This window comes from Ursus arctos, unplaced genomic scaffold, assembly GCF_023065955.2.
Source record: "Ursus arctos isolate Adak ecotype North America unplaced genomic scaffold, UrsArc2.0 scaffold_2, whole genome shotgun sequence".
Taxonomy (NCBI): domain Eukaryota; kingdom Metazoa; phylum Chordata; class Mammalia; order Carnivora; family Ursidae; genus Ursus; species Ursus arctos.
In genome coordinates, this window is record NW_026622874.1 from 77,345,136 (window position 1) to 77,362,624 (window position 17,489).

The following is a 17,489-nucleotide window of genomic DNA, read 5'->3' on the forward strand; positions in this document are numbered from 1 at the left end:
TTCAGCAGTTCCACTTCTGGGGATTTATCCGAAGAAAGCAGAAACACCGATTTGAAAAGATCCCTGCACCCCACGTTCACTGCAGCATTACCTACAACAGCCAAGATACAGAAACAACATGTGACCATGAATGGATGGATGAATAAAGAAAAGGTGGTATATAATATACATACACAATGAAGTATTAGTCACCATAAAAAAGAATGAAATCTTGCCGTTTGTGACAACACGAATGGACCTTCAAGACACTGTGCTAAGTGAATTAATTCAGAAAGAGAAAGACAAATAGTGTATGATCTCACTTATACGTGGAATCTAAAACAGAACAAAAACCCCGCAAGCTCATAAACACAGAGAACAGACTGGTGGTTGCCAGGGGCAGGGGGTGGGGGTAGGAGGTGGGAAAAATGGGTAAAGGTGGTTTGAAGATACAAATTTCCAGTTGTAAAGTAAGTCACAGGGATGTCATGTTCAGCATGGTGACTCCAGTTCTTAACACTATACTGTATGTTTTAAAATTGCTAAGAGTAAATCTTAAAAGTCCTCATCACAGAGAAAATAATTCTGTAACAACGTACGGTGACATGTGTTAACTGGACCTGTAACTGTGGTGATTATTTCCCAATATACACAAATATTGACTCATTATGTCATACACCTAGAACTGATAGGATGTTTTATGTCAATTATAGCTCAAAAAACCCCTACAGAACTACTGGGTGCAAATGTACAAGGCACAGAACCTGATACTGGGGAAGGAAGAGCCAAGATAACTGAGGAAGAGCTGTTCAGAGCACGGTGTCTGGAATGAGCACACCTGAGTCGAAATCTCACCTGCAGGACAAGGAGTCCATCTGCCACTCGCTAGCTATTCAGCCTCTCTGTGCTTCAGCTCCCTCGATGATAAGATGGGGAGGAGAGCAGCTATCCGACAGGGCTGTCGTGTCAGGTGCCTGGAAACGGCCTCCAGAACACCGTGGGCATCACGTGTGTGATGACTTTCCTCCTCAGGATTCTACTGTTATCTCAATCCCAGGTCTCTCGCTATTGATGTGGGTAAAAGAGCATCTCCTTCAAGGGCTTGGGGTTCATTCATTCTGCAGTTGTTTACTGAGAGTCGGACACTGGAAAACCCCTCATGAAAACTACTGCTTAGTAACGCTGTTACCCGCGGACTTCATATTCTAGGGAAGGGCAAACAAGACCACGCGTGCGCAGTGTGCGCCACGTGCTTCGCAGAGTAGACGCTCCTAACTGCTTCCCAGGAAGATGAGGAGGACAGTGCTGACGATGATGATGGGAGGAAGCAAAGGAGGAGGAGGATACAGATTCCTGCCCCCACGGATGGGGCAGAACGTACAGATAACCACACGAGCTACATCTCCCGGGAGTTCCACACACGCTCGGAGCACCGGGGAGTCAGCGACAGGCCATCAGAGGTGGTCAGCGGTCCTGTGAGCAGCTACAGCGTCTGCGTGCAGGAGACAGAGCTGCAGTGACCTCAAGGGTTTGGTAGTTAACGTCTCATTATTTTCCTGTGCTCCGTAAGCCAAAGGGAATTGAAGAGCCTTCCCCTGACGCCCAGACCTCCCCTGAAGTGACTAAGTTACCACGGCAGTAAAGGCCTCTCCTTCTGAACAACCAAACCTCAAGATGTGAGCCGACAGCCCAGTGAGAACATTTTTTTAGAAATGTGCTTTTGTAAACCTAATGAACATAAATCTTGAAATTATCTGTGTAAAAATCAAACTACTTCATTTACAATGTTTCTGTTGCATCAGAAAGGAGTGTTAGAATGAACGATCCTGACATTACGAACCAAAGACAGTTGCTACAGTGACAGATACTAATTTTCCCTAAACATAAAAATGACACGAGGAAGTCCTGATTCCATGGAGCACATTTAAAACAAAGATTCACTGTTAAATCCATCTGTCATTAGGCACTACACGTACGAGCTCGTTCAGTCCTAACTACCTCTTATTACATCACCCCTGTCTTCCAGGTAAGCAAAGAGCCTTAGAGAGGCGACATCAAGCTTTCAGACTCAGCTCTCAAACTGCATAAGCATGACTTTCTTTGCTTTCTAAACTAGAGCATAATCATACATTTTCACAACGAGAACACCTCATACAGAAGGAGAATTATAGAACTGTCCCTAGAGCCTTGCCACTTGGGAACCCAAGCCAGGTGGTATTAAAAACATGCAGCCCATCCATCATCCACCCCTAGTGGCCATATTTCCTTCCCCCTCAAGAGACGGCCAGTCAGGGACCCCAGTTACCCACCCCCTTCCCTTTTGCTTCCTTCTCCACTCCTTGGCTCTCACCTTGTGACTTCTTTTCTCATCATATGCTGACATGGGCATTCATCTAATCTCATTTCATGTGGACACAATTGCTGGGACACCCCGGCAGTCCCTCCCAGAACTTCGGACCAGAAATGTACACATGCAATCTGCTTGCTTATGAGAAGCCAAATCCAGACGACAAGGTCATGGACGGCGGGTAAGGCAATGAGGCAACTTTCTGTTGCTGCTTTTGACACAGAGGATTGGTGACTCATTTAAACTTGAGGTTTCTACTCACCAGCTGGCAGGCATGTTTAATCCTCTCCACAATCCCATCAAGCCCCAAGTACTGTAAAGACAACCACAGTGGCAGGGCACGGAGTTTGTCTGCTGGCTTGTTTGATGTAAGACCGGCAACTAAAGTCTAAAAAAGCCAAAATGGCTTTAGTGATCAAAGCCCATGAAGACACACAGCAGAATTATCCAGTTACCATTTCCTCTGCACTTAGTCCACGTCAGATGCTACACCAAGGACCCGGCTTGCCTTATTCATCTGACCACCTAACGGCCCCATGAGGGAAGTATTATAGGCAACCTAGGTCAGACAACTTGCTTTCAAGCGTTCACAGCTCAGGTGTGGCAAAGCCAGGATGACAATCTGGATGCGTCTCGTCCCAGAGCCGAAGCTCTTGGGCGCTCAAGAAGTAGCCCCTTCCAAGGCTCTTCTGAGTGTCCTCAAACACCTGGCCCTTATCGACTAAGCAACAAGTAACTGTTTCAGTAAGAATCACTTAAAGCTTATGTTGCATATGCCTGTCACTAATTGATCCACTATTAAGAACCACTTCTTAGAAAAAATATGTTACAACCTTCTAGACAATGGGGATCAAGAGCTTTAACTACTTTTAATAGTAACGTCACATCTGGGAACATATTCGAAGGAAATAATCTGAAATACAGAAAGATGCTCATTATTTTAGTAATAAAAATTCGAAAACATCTTAAAAGTTGACAAACAATGATTAAATTGTAGTATTTAAGTGACAGAATATTACGTAGTCATAAAATGTCATAAAAAGTTCTACATACACATAGGGGGCTATGAGGAGAATAAATAGAAAAAACGTATACAGTACTGTTTCACTTATGTTAGAAACCTTTTTTTGATAAAATTGTCACAGAAGTGGCATTAAGGAAATTTTTCTCTTTTTCCATATTCTGCTCCCAGACTCGGTAATGATTAGTAGCCATTCCCCAGTCCCTCTCAGTGAGAGTGAGCTTACCAAGGCAGGATCGTCGTGTTTATAGAGGGTGACTGCAGGGACAGCCGGCAAACCCAGCCATGGACCCGGAGTCAATGTCATGCTGTCACATTTGGTTGCAGCCTACCAAAGCGAAAACAACTTTTTGTTACAGACTATCAGAATACACTAAATCCAACACCCTTCTCCAGTCATAAAAAACACAAAAAGCCATCAGGGACTGGTTTCTTTCTTTTCTTTTCTTTCTTTCTTTCTTTCTTTCTTTCTTTCTTTCTTTCTTTCTTTCTTTCTTTTTTTTTTTTTTTAAGTAGGCTCCACGCCCAGCACAGGGCCTAACATGAGGCTTGAACCCACGACCTTGAGATCAAGACTGGAGCCAAAATCGAGTTGGATGCTTGATCAACTGAGCCACCCAGGCGCCTCAGGGATTAAGTGATTTTAAATTCCTTCTTAAAAACACAACATTTAGTAAATCAATCACATACCAGCACTGATGAGGAGACATAACCTAGAGCCAAGGTTGCCAGATTCACACTGGGGGAAAAAACACAAATTATTTATCACTGCTTATGCACTAGGCTTATACTTAAAAAAAAAAAAAAAAAAAAGGCTCTGTTGGTTCAAGCTGACATTTAAGTCTTTCAGCCAGATTATAAGCGTTTATATCAACAGAAAATGCGGTATATACTAATTTCAGCAAAACTTTGGAAATGCACTTTAATCAAATGTGTTTCAGGGGATGTCACCTAGTGATGAGTGTAATGGGTGTCTTATTTTCTATCTTTCATATCTATCATTTTCTAGTCATCACTCTTTCCCAGAGGGATAAAACAAAAGCCCAGCTCATACGGTGTGCTGGGTATGGATTCTGTAGCTGCCCCGTATCTGCCCCAGAGCCCTTCCGGGGAACCCCCATCTCCTCCGTCAGACCACGGCTTCAGGTGGAGGAGACGCCACCACCTGCTCCAGGGGCAGGCCGATCACCGAAACCATGGAAGCGTTACGTCTCCCTGGCCACGGTAACGGGCTCAGCAGGAGACCTCTGCTGCGACATCTGACCCTCAGGACACAGACCTGGAAAGCAAGCTGGAGCCCCTGCAACTACTCTGCACCGAAAGAGGAAAGTCTATCTATAGCTGGAGGCACCCACAGACGAAATGAGGCCAAGTGACTGGGGGAGTGGGTGGGGAGAGGAAGACACTGAGCCTAAAATAATCCTAACACCCATCTTTTTAGTTACGTGAGCCAATAAAATCTTGCCTCGCTCATGCCACTTTGGGTTACTTTGTTACCTTTACTATGGAACCCAAAGAGCCCTTAGAGAGAAACGTCCCCCACGGAGCCAGCCTCGCGCAGCACTCACCCCTCCACGTGAAGCCATATGCCGTAGTGCTCACAGAGCTCTTTCAGACGCCCAATCTTATCTGTGTGCCCTACTGCCGCGGTTCCTAGGATGAAACACACAAAAAGGGTACTACAAGGAACAAATACTCTGAGTCTTTACAGCATGACAAAAGCTTTGAAATACATTATCTCTAAGAAGGAAGTGACATTTTATCTGTTTTACTGAGATTTTTCTATGTGACCTGGCTTACAATCAACTTTCACAAACTGGTTATTCAAATTCCGAAGTGTGCGTATTCTGCATTTTGTTTCCACAGAAGCAAGCTTGTGAATACTGTTACCTAAAACCTCTATATGCTTTTCTTTCTACTTGATGTTCTTTCAGGAGCAATATATTCAAGTCTCTCACTAAGGTGGTGGCTGTGTCAATTTATACTTGTAGTTTATCAAATTTTCCTTAGGATTTCCTTTCTATATTTCAGTTACGTTCATCAGCATTCTTAACGCCTGCTCTCTTAGTGGATTACGTGAGTTATAATTCGTGTGGAGTCTACCTTATTTCACACTAACAAAACTACAGTACTTCCAGTCTGTCACGATGTACCCAAGATGCCCTTGTCCACGCTTGTTATCTTGTCACTTTCTGGGTTATTTTTATTTAGGTGTGTCTATTATAAACGTAAATGGATAAATCTGCATGTTTTTTTTAAACCCAATACAAGAGGTTCTTTGTTTTAATACAGAACATGCATTCAGTTTAACAGTCAGTTTAAACATACTGAGCTTTAACCTGTTCCCTGGATAAATCTGTTTACACTATAGGTTGGATAGGCGGGTTCCTCTTCACAGAGCAGGAGTAAAACAGGACTCATGCATTCTCCCTACTGTCCTAAACTTCCAGTTAACAGAATCCCACCTAATAAGGTTGCAAACCTGCATCAACAGCCTCAACAAAAACAACCAATGCAAGTGGTTCTTTTGCAGGGTTTAGGTCTATAAACCATTTATAACTGATTTTTGTATATAGAGTGAGGTAGGAGTTAAGCTTCAGTTTCGTTTTTTTTTTTCCACGTGAATATCGACTTGTTCCAAGACCAATTGGTGGAAAAGACCCACCTTTCTTCCCTTGAAATACCTCGGCATCTTTAAACAAGTGACCAGATACATGTGAGTCTATTTCTAAACTCTCTTGTCTTTAATTAATCCACACTGTCCTGATTATCTGTAGCTTTATACTAAGTCTAAAAGCCAGACAGCCTAAGTCTGAATTCTGTTCTTTTTCAAAATTATTCTGGTTATCCTCACATCCTCTGTTTTCCATATAAATTTTAGAATCAGTTTATCACCTCCTGTAAGAAACTGTAGCCTGCTGAAATTTTGATAGGGACTGATGTGTACAATCTACAGATTAATTCGGGGAAATTAGACTTCCTTATATTGAGCCTTTCCGCTGTATTATTCCATTCATCTGGGTTTTCTTGAATTTATTTCAGCAACACTTATAGTTTTCAGCATACAAATCTTGCATGTATTTTGTTAAATTTATCCATAAAGTTTTCATGTTTTTGATGCTATTATGAATGGCATTTTTAATTCAATTTCAGTGGTTCATTGCTGGCGTGCAGAAATCCTGCAACCCTGATCAATCTCCTTATTGTTCCAATGGCTTTTCTGTAGTTTGCTTAGGAATTTCTATCTATATAATCAGGCCATCTGCAAGTAAAGACAGTTTATTCTTTCTAATATGTGTGTCACGTCATTATTTTTCTTACCTCATGCACTGTCTAGAGCTTTCAGTACAATGCTGAATACGATGAGGGAAGCAGAGCAGAAAGTGGTGGTTGAACTACCACATTCAAGGTGGACATTTAAGTACGACATTTTAAAATTCAATTTAGAAAGGAAGCGCACAAAAGAGAGAAGTACTTACAACCTAAATGAGGAAGTACACACACCAACAAAATAACTCCCCAAACTAACTAACAATTAAAGGGAATCTAAGGAGCCAAGTGTAGTATTGTAATTCTCACCACGATGCTGATACAACCTGCCTTAAACATGGGGCGCACAAACATTTGACTTTTTTTTTTTTTTTTTTTTAGGCTAAGTACCTAGTCTTTCTCTCGTATGTCTTAAGTGGGAGATTCAGTTCATAATACCTACCAGCGTTTGCCACAAGCAACAGGGGCAGTTTTCCTCGTTCTATATCATCTTTAATCAGTTTCTCCAAGAAGGCAATATCCTAGATGAAAACGCAAACCACAAAAACATGAAGCAACTAAAAAAAAAAAAAAATGCTATACAATATTGTTGTATAAAAGCTATACAATAAAAAATTAGAACTTTCAAAAGAAGCAGATGACTCTCAAAATTAATCATGCAAATCAATTCTTATCTTTTTTAAGTAGGCTCCATACCTAGTGTGGAGCCCAGCACGGGGCTTGAACCCATGACCCTCAGATCAAGACCTGAGCTGCGATCAAAAGTAGGACGCTCAACAGACTGAGCCACCCAGGTGCCCCTCAATTCTTATTCTTGACCATTTTTCTATTTCTGCTAATCACAGAGATAAAAATCTAAGTTTCCCTTGAAGACCAACTACAAAAATCAGTTAAATGAGATCAAAGTTAAAAACTGCATGTGTACCGGACAAATCTTTCTCTAGTTTTAAATACTTATGTTTTAAAAAAATATTCTCTCAATCCCCCCCCCCACCAAATAGCCAAAAATCTCTCTCTAATATTACTCATTGATGTATCCAAACCAGAAGATCAAACTACCTTGGAAAAAGAAATACAGAATCCTAAAACCTATCCCCTTTGTTTCTGGCTTCAGTATGGAAAGGCTTAACACTTGAATGTCTAAAAATAAGCAGAATATGGGGAGGGAGGGAAAAATAAAACAAGATGAAATCAGAGAGGGAGACAAACCATAAGAGACTCTAAATCACAGGAAACAAACAGGGTTGCTGGAGGGGATGGGAGTGGGGGGATTGGGTGACTGGGTGATGGACATTAAGGAGGACATGGGATGTAATGAGCAGTGGATATTATATAAGACTGATGAATCACTGAACTCTACCACTGAAACTAATAATACACTACATTAATTGAATTTAAATTAAAAATTTTTTAAAATTAAGGGGAAAAAAGCAGACTCCAATTCCAATCCCACATTACAAGAAAGAACCTCATTTTCAAAATCTGCTACTCACAAATTCAGACACCAATGATAACCTTTCAAAGGATGAGCTTTAGAAGAAACTTCTGGTGCTTAACTGGACTCCCAGGTTCCTACTTAAAGCAGGTGATACAGTAATGACAAGAGTCCTTAAGAGGCAGGTGTTTCTCACCTATACGCCAGCCAACCTTCATAGACATTCAAACATGGAAGCATGTATTATGCAATGGGAAGATATAAGTGATAAATGAACAAGCTAATAATTATCTGGAGGCCAGCAAACAGAACTTCAGTTGTAAAGGAAGATACGGTTTCAAAACACAATTCCATATTATTTTACAAACCAAAAAGAGAACTTACCATCTGATGCTGGGATCCAAACATAGTGTTACATGGCACACGACACAAGCAGGGGAAGGGCAACCCGAGCTACAAGAAGAAACACACGATTTTGTAGGAAAGACCTTTGTCACCATTCACTTATGTCCCCTAAAGACTGTGGTTCTAAGAAAAGTCACAATTACACTTTTTAAACAATCTCTCTCCTTAGGAACTCTTAATATTATAAATAGATGTTGAAGTACATCTAGAAAGTTTTAAAAAAGGGTGAATTTCCAGGGGCAGAGATTTTTTTTTAAGATTTTATTCATTTATTTATTTGAGAGAAAGTGCACACTGGTGAGAGAGCACAAGCAGGGGAGGGGGTGAGGGAGAGAAAGAAGCAGGCTCCTCGCTGAGCAAGGAGCCCCATGCAGGGTTAGATCCCAGGACCCTGGGATCATGACCTCAGCCTAAGGCAGACGCTTAACAGACTGAGCTACCCAGGTGCTGAGATTCTTATAAGAAGATACAGACAATGTAATATTCTCTGTGTCAACGAAATGAATAACTACCAACTCATGTTCTAAATGAGTAACTATCTTTGTTATATTCTAGAATATACCAAAAAATAAAAACACTTTTCCAAACCAAGAAACAGCCCAGCTCTAAGCATTTTGGGAGATAATTTAGGATCCTTCCTCCAAGCATTAGTGATAAATAACGCCAGCAAAAGGCATTCAAAGAACAGTATCTCATTTAGGGATCCGCCCACTCTTAAAAAGCAGTAAATATGGATTAGCAGATGTACATTTCTTAAAAGAAACGAAGTGTTATGAATGGAGATAGTAATTGTCAAATAAATTTTAGATTCTTTATTTTTAGCTTCCAAATCCTTGAGGACTTTACAGTTTTAGAAATTTTTAAACAGTTGCAGCATATTGTTCTGTGTAACTAAGACTTGGTAGCACCATTTCGAGACCAAAAATTTAATGAGCATACTTTCTCCCCCCTTAAAGGATTTTCTTTTTAAATTATGAAAATGAAACCCAAGTAAAACACATAAGAATAAATATAGAAGTTTAAAGTGAAAATGCCCTTACACCCCATAAGCCATCGAGCCACCACTGTTAACAGGTTAGTATAAAACCTTCTAAATATCTAAGTATTTATATCAATATTTTTTTTGGTATGAAAAACATACACATACACACTTTCTTTTTTTTAAGTAAGCTCCACACCCAATGTGGGGCTGGAACTCATGACCCAGAGATCAAGAGTTGCCTGCTCTTGTGACTGAGCCAGCCAGGCACATCTCCACCCCTATACAGCTTTTGAAGACTGGGTTGCTGTCCCAAGACAATTTTGGGTCCATAAGAACCTGGTCTGTCGGAGATACTCAGTAAGTCATTTTTTCCAGGTTTCTGTAAGGATATTATAAATCTCTTCGTTCTGTACATACTCAAAAAGAAGACACGAGGGCGCCTGGTGGCTCAGCTGGTTAAGCATCTGACTCTTGGTTTGGGCTTGGGTCACGATCTCAAGGTCCTGAGACTGAGCCCCATGTCAGGCTCCACACCCAGCATGGAGTCTATTGTCCCTCTCGCTCTGCTCCTCCCCCTGCTCTCTCATAAATAAATAAAATCTTAGGGAAAAAAAAGACAACATAATTTCTTGCCCCCAGTGACTATAGCTCATAATCAACCTAAGTCCCTGAGTTTCCCCCATGTATCTCCCCAGGAGTCCTCTATCTTACAAAAGACAAACCCTCGAATCCTACAGGTTTTGCCTTAAAACATTCTTGGCCAAGAAGCTGTACTTTTTTTGTAGCGCCCTAATTGAGCTACATATACCATGAAATTAAAAATTGGTAATGCTCTTTGATCTAGCAATTCTAGATAAACTTTGAAAATCTAAGGAATAGAATCTAGAAAATAATTTCTAAATATAGAAAAAGCTTAATACACAAAGATGTCCATAATAATCCTATGCAAAGAGCATTGCCTGAAAATGGTCAGAGAAAATAAAAGAATGTGAACACTCTAATTACCCAAAAGGGAAATAGTATTCCATAAAATCACTTGAAGGAATATTATGAAGATATTAAAAACAGACTGTACTTTGAAGAACTGTTGAAACAGCATACGTACCTGTTATAACACTAAGTGAAAAAAACCAGACATAACCATGTAAAAACACATAACCATGTAAAAACTCTTTGATTAAAGTCTGGAAAAAAAATGTTGACTGCGGTTGCCTTTGGGCAACTAAAACTAAGAATACACACACACATAAGGGGTGCCTGGGAGGCTCAGTTGGTTAAGCGTCCAACTTTTTTTTTTTTAAGATTTTATTTATTTGACACAGAGAAAGACTCAGTGAGAGAGGGAACATAAGCACGGGGAGCGAGAGAGGGTGAAGCAGGCTTCCCGCTGAGCAGGGAGCCTGACATGGGGCTTGATCCCAGGGTCCTGGGATCATGACTTGAGCTGAAGGCAGACGCTTAACGACTGAGCCACCCAGGTGCCCTAAGCGTCCAAGTCTTGATTTCAGCTCAGGTCATGATCTCAGGGTTATGAGATTGAGCCCCACGTTAGGAGTGTGGAGCCTGCTTAAGATTCTCTCTCTCCCTCTCCCCTTACTCCCTGCTTGCGTGTGCATGCTTTTATTTATATATATATATATATACACACACACATTTATATATACACACATATATTTATAAATATATTTTCACACACACATATATATATCTGAAAATACATTAATATACCGTTATGTATTTTCTGATAATGACAAAACCATATTGTTTCTTTTCATTTGAAAAAAAACCCTGCAGCTTAAGAAATAATATGTCTACATACTTTATAAAGTTTCAGGACAGAACAAAACACAATTGCTTTAAAATATCTCCCTTATACCACATTACCTGATTACAGAGGTACTGGCCCAGGCCAGGCCTAGCAGCAGCACTAAGATATATAACAGGTTTCTTGTTATATAACACATTGAAACCATCCACTACAAAGTCTTCGTAACGGGAATGAATAGCAAGCCTACAGATCTTTGCAAGTCCTTCTCTTTCTTCTTCATGGAAATAAGCGCAGCCATTTTCATACCTGTTAAGAGACAGCCATATATCAGAATGGTCTTATCTTTAGTTAACTCTGATTTTACAATCCTAATCTTACAATCCTGGAAGTAATTCTTTTCCGAACCTAGAAACTGTCACCTAGAACAGTCAGAGAAGATAGGGATCACCCTCATCTGAGATGCTGACCACACCTTACAGCTGCAGGTTATACAGAGCAGAGGAGGGGCGCCAGGCTCCATCAGTCTGTTGAGCGTCCAACTCTTGATTTCGGCTCAGGTCATGATCTCAGGGTCCTGGGATCGAGCCCCGCATGGAGCTACCCGCTCAAGCAGGGAGTCTGCTTATCTCCCTCTACCCCTCCCCCTGATGCTCACTCGCTTTCAAATACGTAAATCTTAAAAACAAACAAAAAAAACAAAAAAAACAGAGGCAATGATCTTTCATCCATACTCAACTCCACAGACAGCAGAAACTATCAAAAACAGTAGAGAATAAGAATCCCTCAGATATAAAAAGGCTGAAATCATGGTTTTGGCTGCTTCTACAAGAAGGCCAGCCCTGGATAACACAGTCAAGCTTCTTTGCAGTTTCAGCCCTAAAACATCTGAAGTAAATAAAATTGTCAAAAATGCTAGTCAACCTAACTTTTGCTTTCACTATTATCTGCCTGGGGCCAATTACTTCTCTCGGTCTGCCTTCTAAAAAAGGAGAGAATTTTAATTGCAGAGAGAGTATTATTAAAAGAAAATTTCTCCTTTGCAACAGAGTTAAGCAAACATATACTCTCACCACGCCAAGCTCTTTCCCAGTATCTGAAAATGAGTCTCTCAAGTTAAATCTTTCAGGGTTAGGCCAACATCCCTTTTCTTTAAAAGTAACAGCATGAACACAAAAATACCACTGGTCCTGTATCTTTTACTGAATCCTTACCTCCTATAATTCCTTAATAATGCCAACATTAGTATTTTGATCGGGATGGCACTGAAAGTGTAGATTGCTCTGGGTAGCACAGACATTTTAACTATGTTTATTCTTCCAATCCATGAGCATGGAATATTTTTCCATCTTTTTGTGTCTTCTTCAATGTCTTTCAAGAGTGATTTGTAGTTTCTAGAATATAGATCCTTTACATCTCTGGTTAATTCCGAGATAACATATGATTTTTGGTGCTGTTGTAAATGGAATGGATTCCCTAATTTCTCTTTCTTCAGTGACATTTTTCAAAGAACTGGAACAAACAGCCCTTAAATTTGTGTGGAACCAGAAAAGGCCCCGAATCGCCAAGGAACTGTTGAAAAGGAAAAACAAAGCTGGGGGTATCACAATGCCAGATTTCGAGCTGTCCTATAAAGCTGTGATCACAAAGACAGCATGGTACTGGCACAAAAGCAGACACATAGACCAATGGAACAGAATAGAGAACCCAGAAACGGACCCTCGGCTCTTTGGGCAACTAATCTTTGACAAAGCAGGAAAAAACATCCAGTGGAAAAAAGACAGTCTCTTCAATAAATGGTGCTGGGAAAATTGGACAGCTACATGCAAAAGAATGAAACTTGACCACTCTCTCACACCATACACAAACTCCAAATGGATGAAAGACCTCGATGTGAGACAGGAATCCATCAGAATCCTAGAGGAGAACATAGGCTGCAACCTCTTTGACATCGGCCACAGCAACTTTTTTCATGACACATCTCCAAAGGCAAGAGAAACAAAAGAAAAAATGAATTTGTGGGACTTCATCAAGATAAAAAGCTTCTGCACAGCCAAGGAAACAGTCAAAAAAACGAAGAGGCAGCCCACGGAATGGGAGAAGATACTTGCAAATGACACTACAGATAAAAGATTAGTATCCAAGACTTACAAAGAACTTCTCAAACTCAATACACGGGAAACAAATGAATAAAAAAATGGGCAGAAGATATGAATAGACACTTTTCCAATGAAAACATACAAATGGCTAACAGACGCATGAAAAAAACGTTCAAAATTTTAGCCACCAGGGAATTCAAATCAAAACCACATTGAGATACCACCTTACACCAGTTAGAATGGCAAAAATTGACAAGGCAGGAAACAACAAATGTTGGAGAGGATGTGGAGAAAGGGGATCCCTCTTACACTGCTGGTGGGAATGCAAGTTGGTACAGACACTGTGGAAAACAGTGTGGAGGTCCCTTAAAAAGTTAAAAATTGAGCTACCCTATGATCCAGCCATTGCACTACTGGGTATTTACCCCAAAGATACAGACGCAGTGAAGAGAAGGGCCATATGCACCCCAATGTTCACAGCAGCATTGTCCACAATAGCTAAATCGTGGAAGGAGCCGAGATGCCCTTCAACAGATGACTGGATTAAGAAGATGTGGCCCATATATGCAATGGAATATTACTCAGCCATCAAAAAGAACGATTTCTCAACATTTGCAGCAACGTGGAAGGGACTGGAGGAGATAATGCTAAGCAAAATAAGTCAAGCAGAGAAAGACAATTATCATATGGTTTCGCTCATTTATGGAACATAAGAAGTAGAAAGATCATTAGGAGAAGAAAGGGAAGAAGAAAGGGGGGGTAAACAGAAGGGGGAATGAACCATGAGAGACTGTGGACTCTGGGAAACAAACTGAGGGCTTCAGAGGGGAAGGGGTGGGGGAATGGGATAGGCTGGTGATGGGTATTAAGGAGGGCACGCATTGCATGGTGCACTGGGTGTTATACGCAAGTAATGAATCATGGAACTTTACATCAAAAACTAGGGATGTACTACTGTATGGTAACTAACATAATAAAAAATCATTATAAAAAATAATGCCAATATTATCACAGCATAAAGCAAATCTCAATTTCATAACACACACTCACATTCCTTATGGAAGCATTTCCCTTCCACTGAAGCACAAGCTAATACTTTGATTAAAAATACTTCAAGTGCATTTTCCTACACTATTTTCTATCAACATATGCCAAGCTGGAATCCTAAAAATAAGTAACTCTGACATTATCCAAACTATATGTGCTTATGTTCTTGGCTCTTGACATATGCTCATTCTTTCACTCACTTAATCCTCATAACAATATGATGACATAAATATTAATGTTATCCCCATTTAATAGCTGGGGAAACTGAGACGGTAAGAGATTAAGTAACCCTTCAAGAGGAAGGGGAAGAAACAGACAGGAACTTAGGTAACAGAGCTCCAGAAAACAGTCTGTACCCAACTCATATATGTCCTTACCTGAAAATTCTGCATAGCCATAATGTAGTGTCTGAAAGTATCCTGGTCGTAAGTTTTCTAAGCTTCTCTTTGTCCAGAGTCGAAATATAAGCTCCCAGACTATGCCCCAGCAAAGCTATATGACCTTGTTCTCCAATATTCTGGATTCTGTTAATCAAAACGAATTATATTAAGAGTATTATTCAAAATACAAATAAAGCAATAAAACAAAACTTAGAGACACAGTATTTTCACAGAAATCCATCAGACTCGAAATCCACTTAATGGCTTAGAAGGCAAAAATTCAGATAAATTTAGAAATTTCATGTACATAAAATATTGATCATCTGGGGAAGAAAAAGATTTTAAAAAATTCAAATCCTGGAGTGCCTGGGTGGCTCAGATGGTTAAGCATCTGCCTTTGGCTCAGGTCATGATCTCCAGGTCCTGGGATCAAGCCCCACGTTGGGATCCCAGCTCCACGGGGAGTCTGCTTCTCCCTCTCCCTCTGCCTCTCCCCATGCTTGTGCTCTCTCTCTTTCAAATGAATAAATCTTTTAAAAAAAAATTCAAATCGTAGGAGATAAATATCCTTATTTTTATTGAATATCCACTAAATATACAAACTAATTTTTTCCTTTTTTTTTTTTAATTAAATGCCAGCTGTAAGAATTACAGAGCATAGTGCTGAGATACACAAGGCAGAAAATAATTTTTTCAAAATATCATTAGAGGACGATCAGTTCCCCACATTGAACAGCTGTTTATAACAATACGGCAAATTCAAGGGGAACCAGGTATTGTTTTATGCATAATTAAAATGGAAGGACTAATTTCCCTCACAAAGAGTTAAGTGTAAATCACTAAGAAGATGACCAAAAAATTGGACAGGATATTGGGCAAAGGATATATTTCATAGAAAAGGAAGTATAAATGGGCCTTAACACACATAAAAAAGACATTTAACCTGATTCAGAAAAATGCAAACTACAATTATGCTGACATATCATCTCTCACCTTGCAGACTGGCAACAGTCCTTACGTCTGCTAGGAGCCTTGCAGGCAAGGTGTGGGGAAAGAGATACTCTCATGCACTGCTGGTGGGGCTGTAAACTGGCATAATTCCATGGAGGGAAATTTGGCATTATTTATCAAAATGACAATTATACAAACTATCTGGCCCAGAAATCCCACTTTTAGGACTTTAATCTCCAGAAACACTTGCTTGTATGATAAATGACACACGTACAGAGTTACTGGCAGCAACAACATCTGCGACAGTAAACATGAACAGCAGACAAGTTAAATAAAATATGGTTCATTCATCCAAAGTAAAACTAAACAGCTCTTACAGGAGAAAGTTCCTTGTGTACTGATAAACGACAAACTCCAAGACCTAAATGAAAAAAGCAAGGTACAGAACAACGTAACAGAGTATTTACACACTGGAGGGAATGCAGACACTTTGCTTGTGTACACATACATAGGAAGTATCTCCGAAGAATACACGAGAACAAGCTGGGGGTGAGGTGGGGAGGGGAAGAGTATGAAGGAAATTCCCCTTTTCATCTAAGGCCTCTGTAATTTTAGAATTCACATCAATTTTGGGTTCAGGTGACACGTGCCATCACATCACTGACTGAAAATGGCTTCCGTGGACTCTTTATCTTTTGAAATTTGAAAAAGGAGAATGCATTACTTATCTCCCTCAAAATTAAATTTAAAACAATTAACCATGAAACCAAATAAATAGCTAAGTTAGATGAATAAAAATAAATGGATGATTCACAGACAACGGGACCGGCCACCAACAGATTCAGCTGCGGCAATTCTTAGCAGCCCGAAGCGGAAGCCCGAAGCGGAAGCCAGCAGCAGAGCTCACAGCGGTGTTCTCTGCCCCCTGCCAGCCCCTAACACACGATGCCAGAGAAACTACAGGATTTAGTTTGAGTGAGTGCCTTCCTTTTGAGAAATAGGTGACCTAAAATATATTAAATGTCTCTCTGAAAAGGAAGAAATGAACACTCTTAATATCATAGGTAACTCTGCAGGAAACAGAGCTCTCTGTTTTGGCAACCTGTAAGAATGCTGTTTACCAAAACAAAGGAATGCAATCACCATCGCAATCAAGAACACATATACTTTCAAAGAGAAGCTGCCAACCATCCCGCATTACCGGGTGCTCTGGGGCGCCTCATCTTCATCTCCGTGCATCAGATTCTGAACTAACTGGAGGATGCTCACCATGTCTTGTCCACTGCAGAAAAAGGAGAGAGCTGATGGACAGGTGGAAATAGCGCACATCCCTCACCACTCTATTTCCTTCATTTAAACCAGCTTCGATAAGCTGTTTTCTTTTTTTTTAAATTCAGTAGCTATAAGAAGGTGCTTGAGATACGCTAGACATCTTTTAAAAACAAACCTCAGGTTAACTGAATTCTCAATATAACCATGTAATTATTAAATCTTCTACCCAAAGAGGAGACTGATTTCTGAAAATTTCACCAGTAATACTTCAGCACTATTTCTCTACCTGTTCATTTGAATCCAAGGAGAATATTTAATAAGCGTGTTAAAAGAACCAGAAGTTTTTAAAGATGCTGGAAGATCACAAAAGCAGCAAGAACACTGCAATGTCACTGGTATGGCTAGTTTCCTTCCACGCAGGAGTCCTGTCTGGTTGCTCTAACAGACTTACACACGTAATGCAAACACCGTTTATCACCACCTCTTTCCCAAACAGGGAAACTGGAGATCCACTCAGAGTGCAGATTTAGTTCTAT

General features: G+C 40.3%; 1 protein-coding gene and 1 non-coding gene across 5 annotated transcripts in view; both read right to left on the reverse strand.

The window, feature by feature from the left end:
* Positions 1-17,489, reverse strand: part of PDXDC1 (pyridoxal dependent decarboxylase domain containing 1) — a 52,610-nt gene that overhangs the window by 17,289 nt on the left and 17,832 nt on the right. For all 4 annotated transcript variants that reach the window (XM_026520279.4, XM_057314797.1, XM_057314799.1 and 1 more), the window contains 9 exons: positions 16,883-16,963; positions 14,728-14,874; positions 11,324-11,513; positions 8,437-8,505; positions 7,060-7,138; positions 4,916-5,000; positions 4,038-4,086; positions 3,574-3,675; positions 2,589-2,714 (listed from right to left, as the gene is read on the reverse strand). In XM_026520279.4, the coding sequence (XP_026376064.1) occupies positions 2,589-2,714; positions 3,574-3,675; positions 4,038-4,086; positions 4,916-5,000; positions 7,060-7,138; positions 8,437-8,505; positions 11,324-11,513; positions 14,728-14,874; positions 16,883-16,963 (928 nt within the window). The remainder of the gene's footprint in view (positions 1-2,588; positions 2,715-3,573; positions 3,676-4,037; positions 4,087-4,915; positions 5,001-7,059; positions 7,139-8,436; positions 8,506-11,323; positions 11,514-14,727; positions 14,875-16,882; positions 16,964-17,489) is intronic.
* Positions 16,278-16,347, reverse strand: LOC113270897 (small nucleolar RNA SNORD45). The gene has a single exon (XR_003322009.1). It is a non-coding gene; the product is annotated as a small nucleolar RNA SNORD45 (small nucleolar RNA).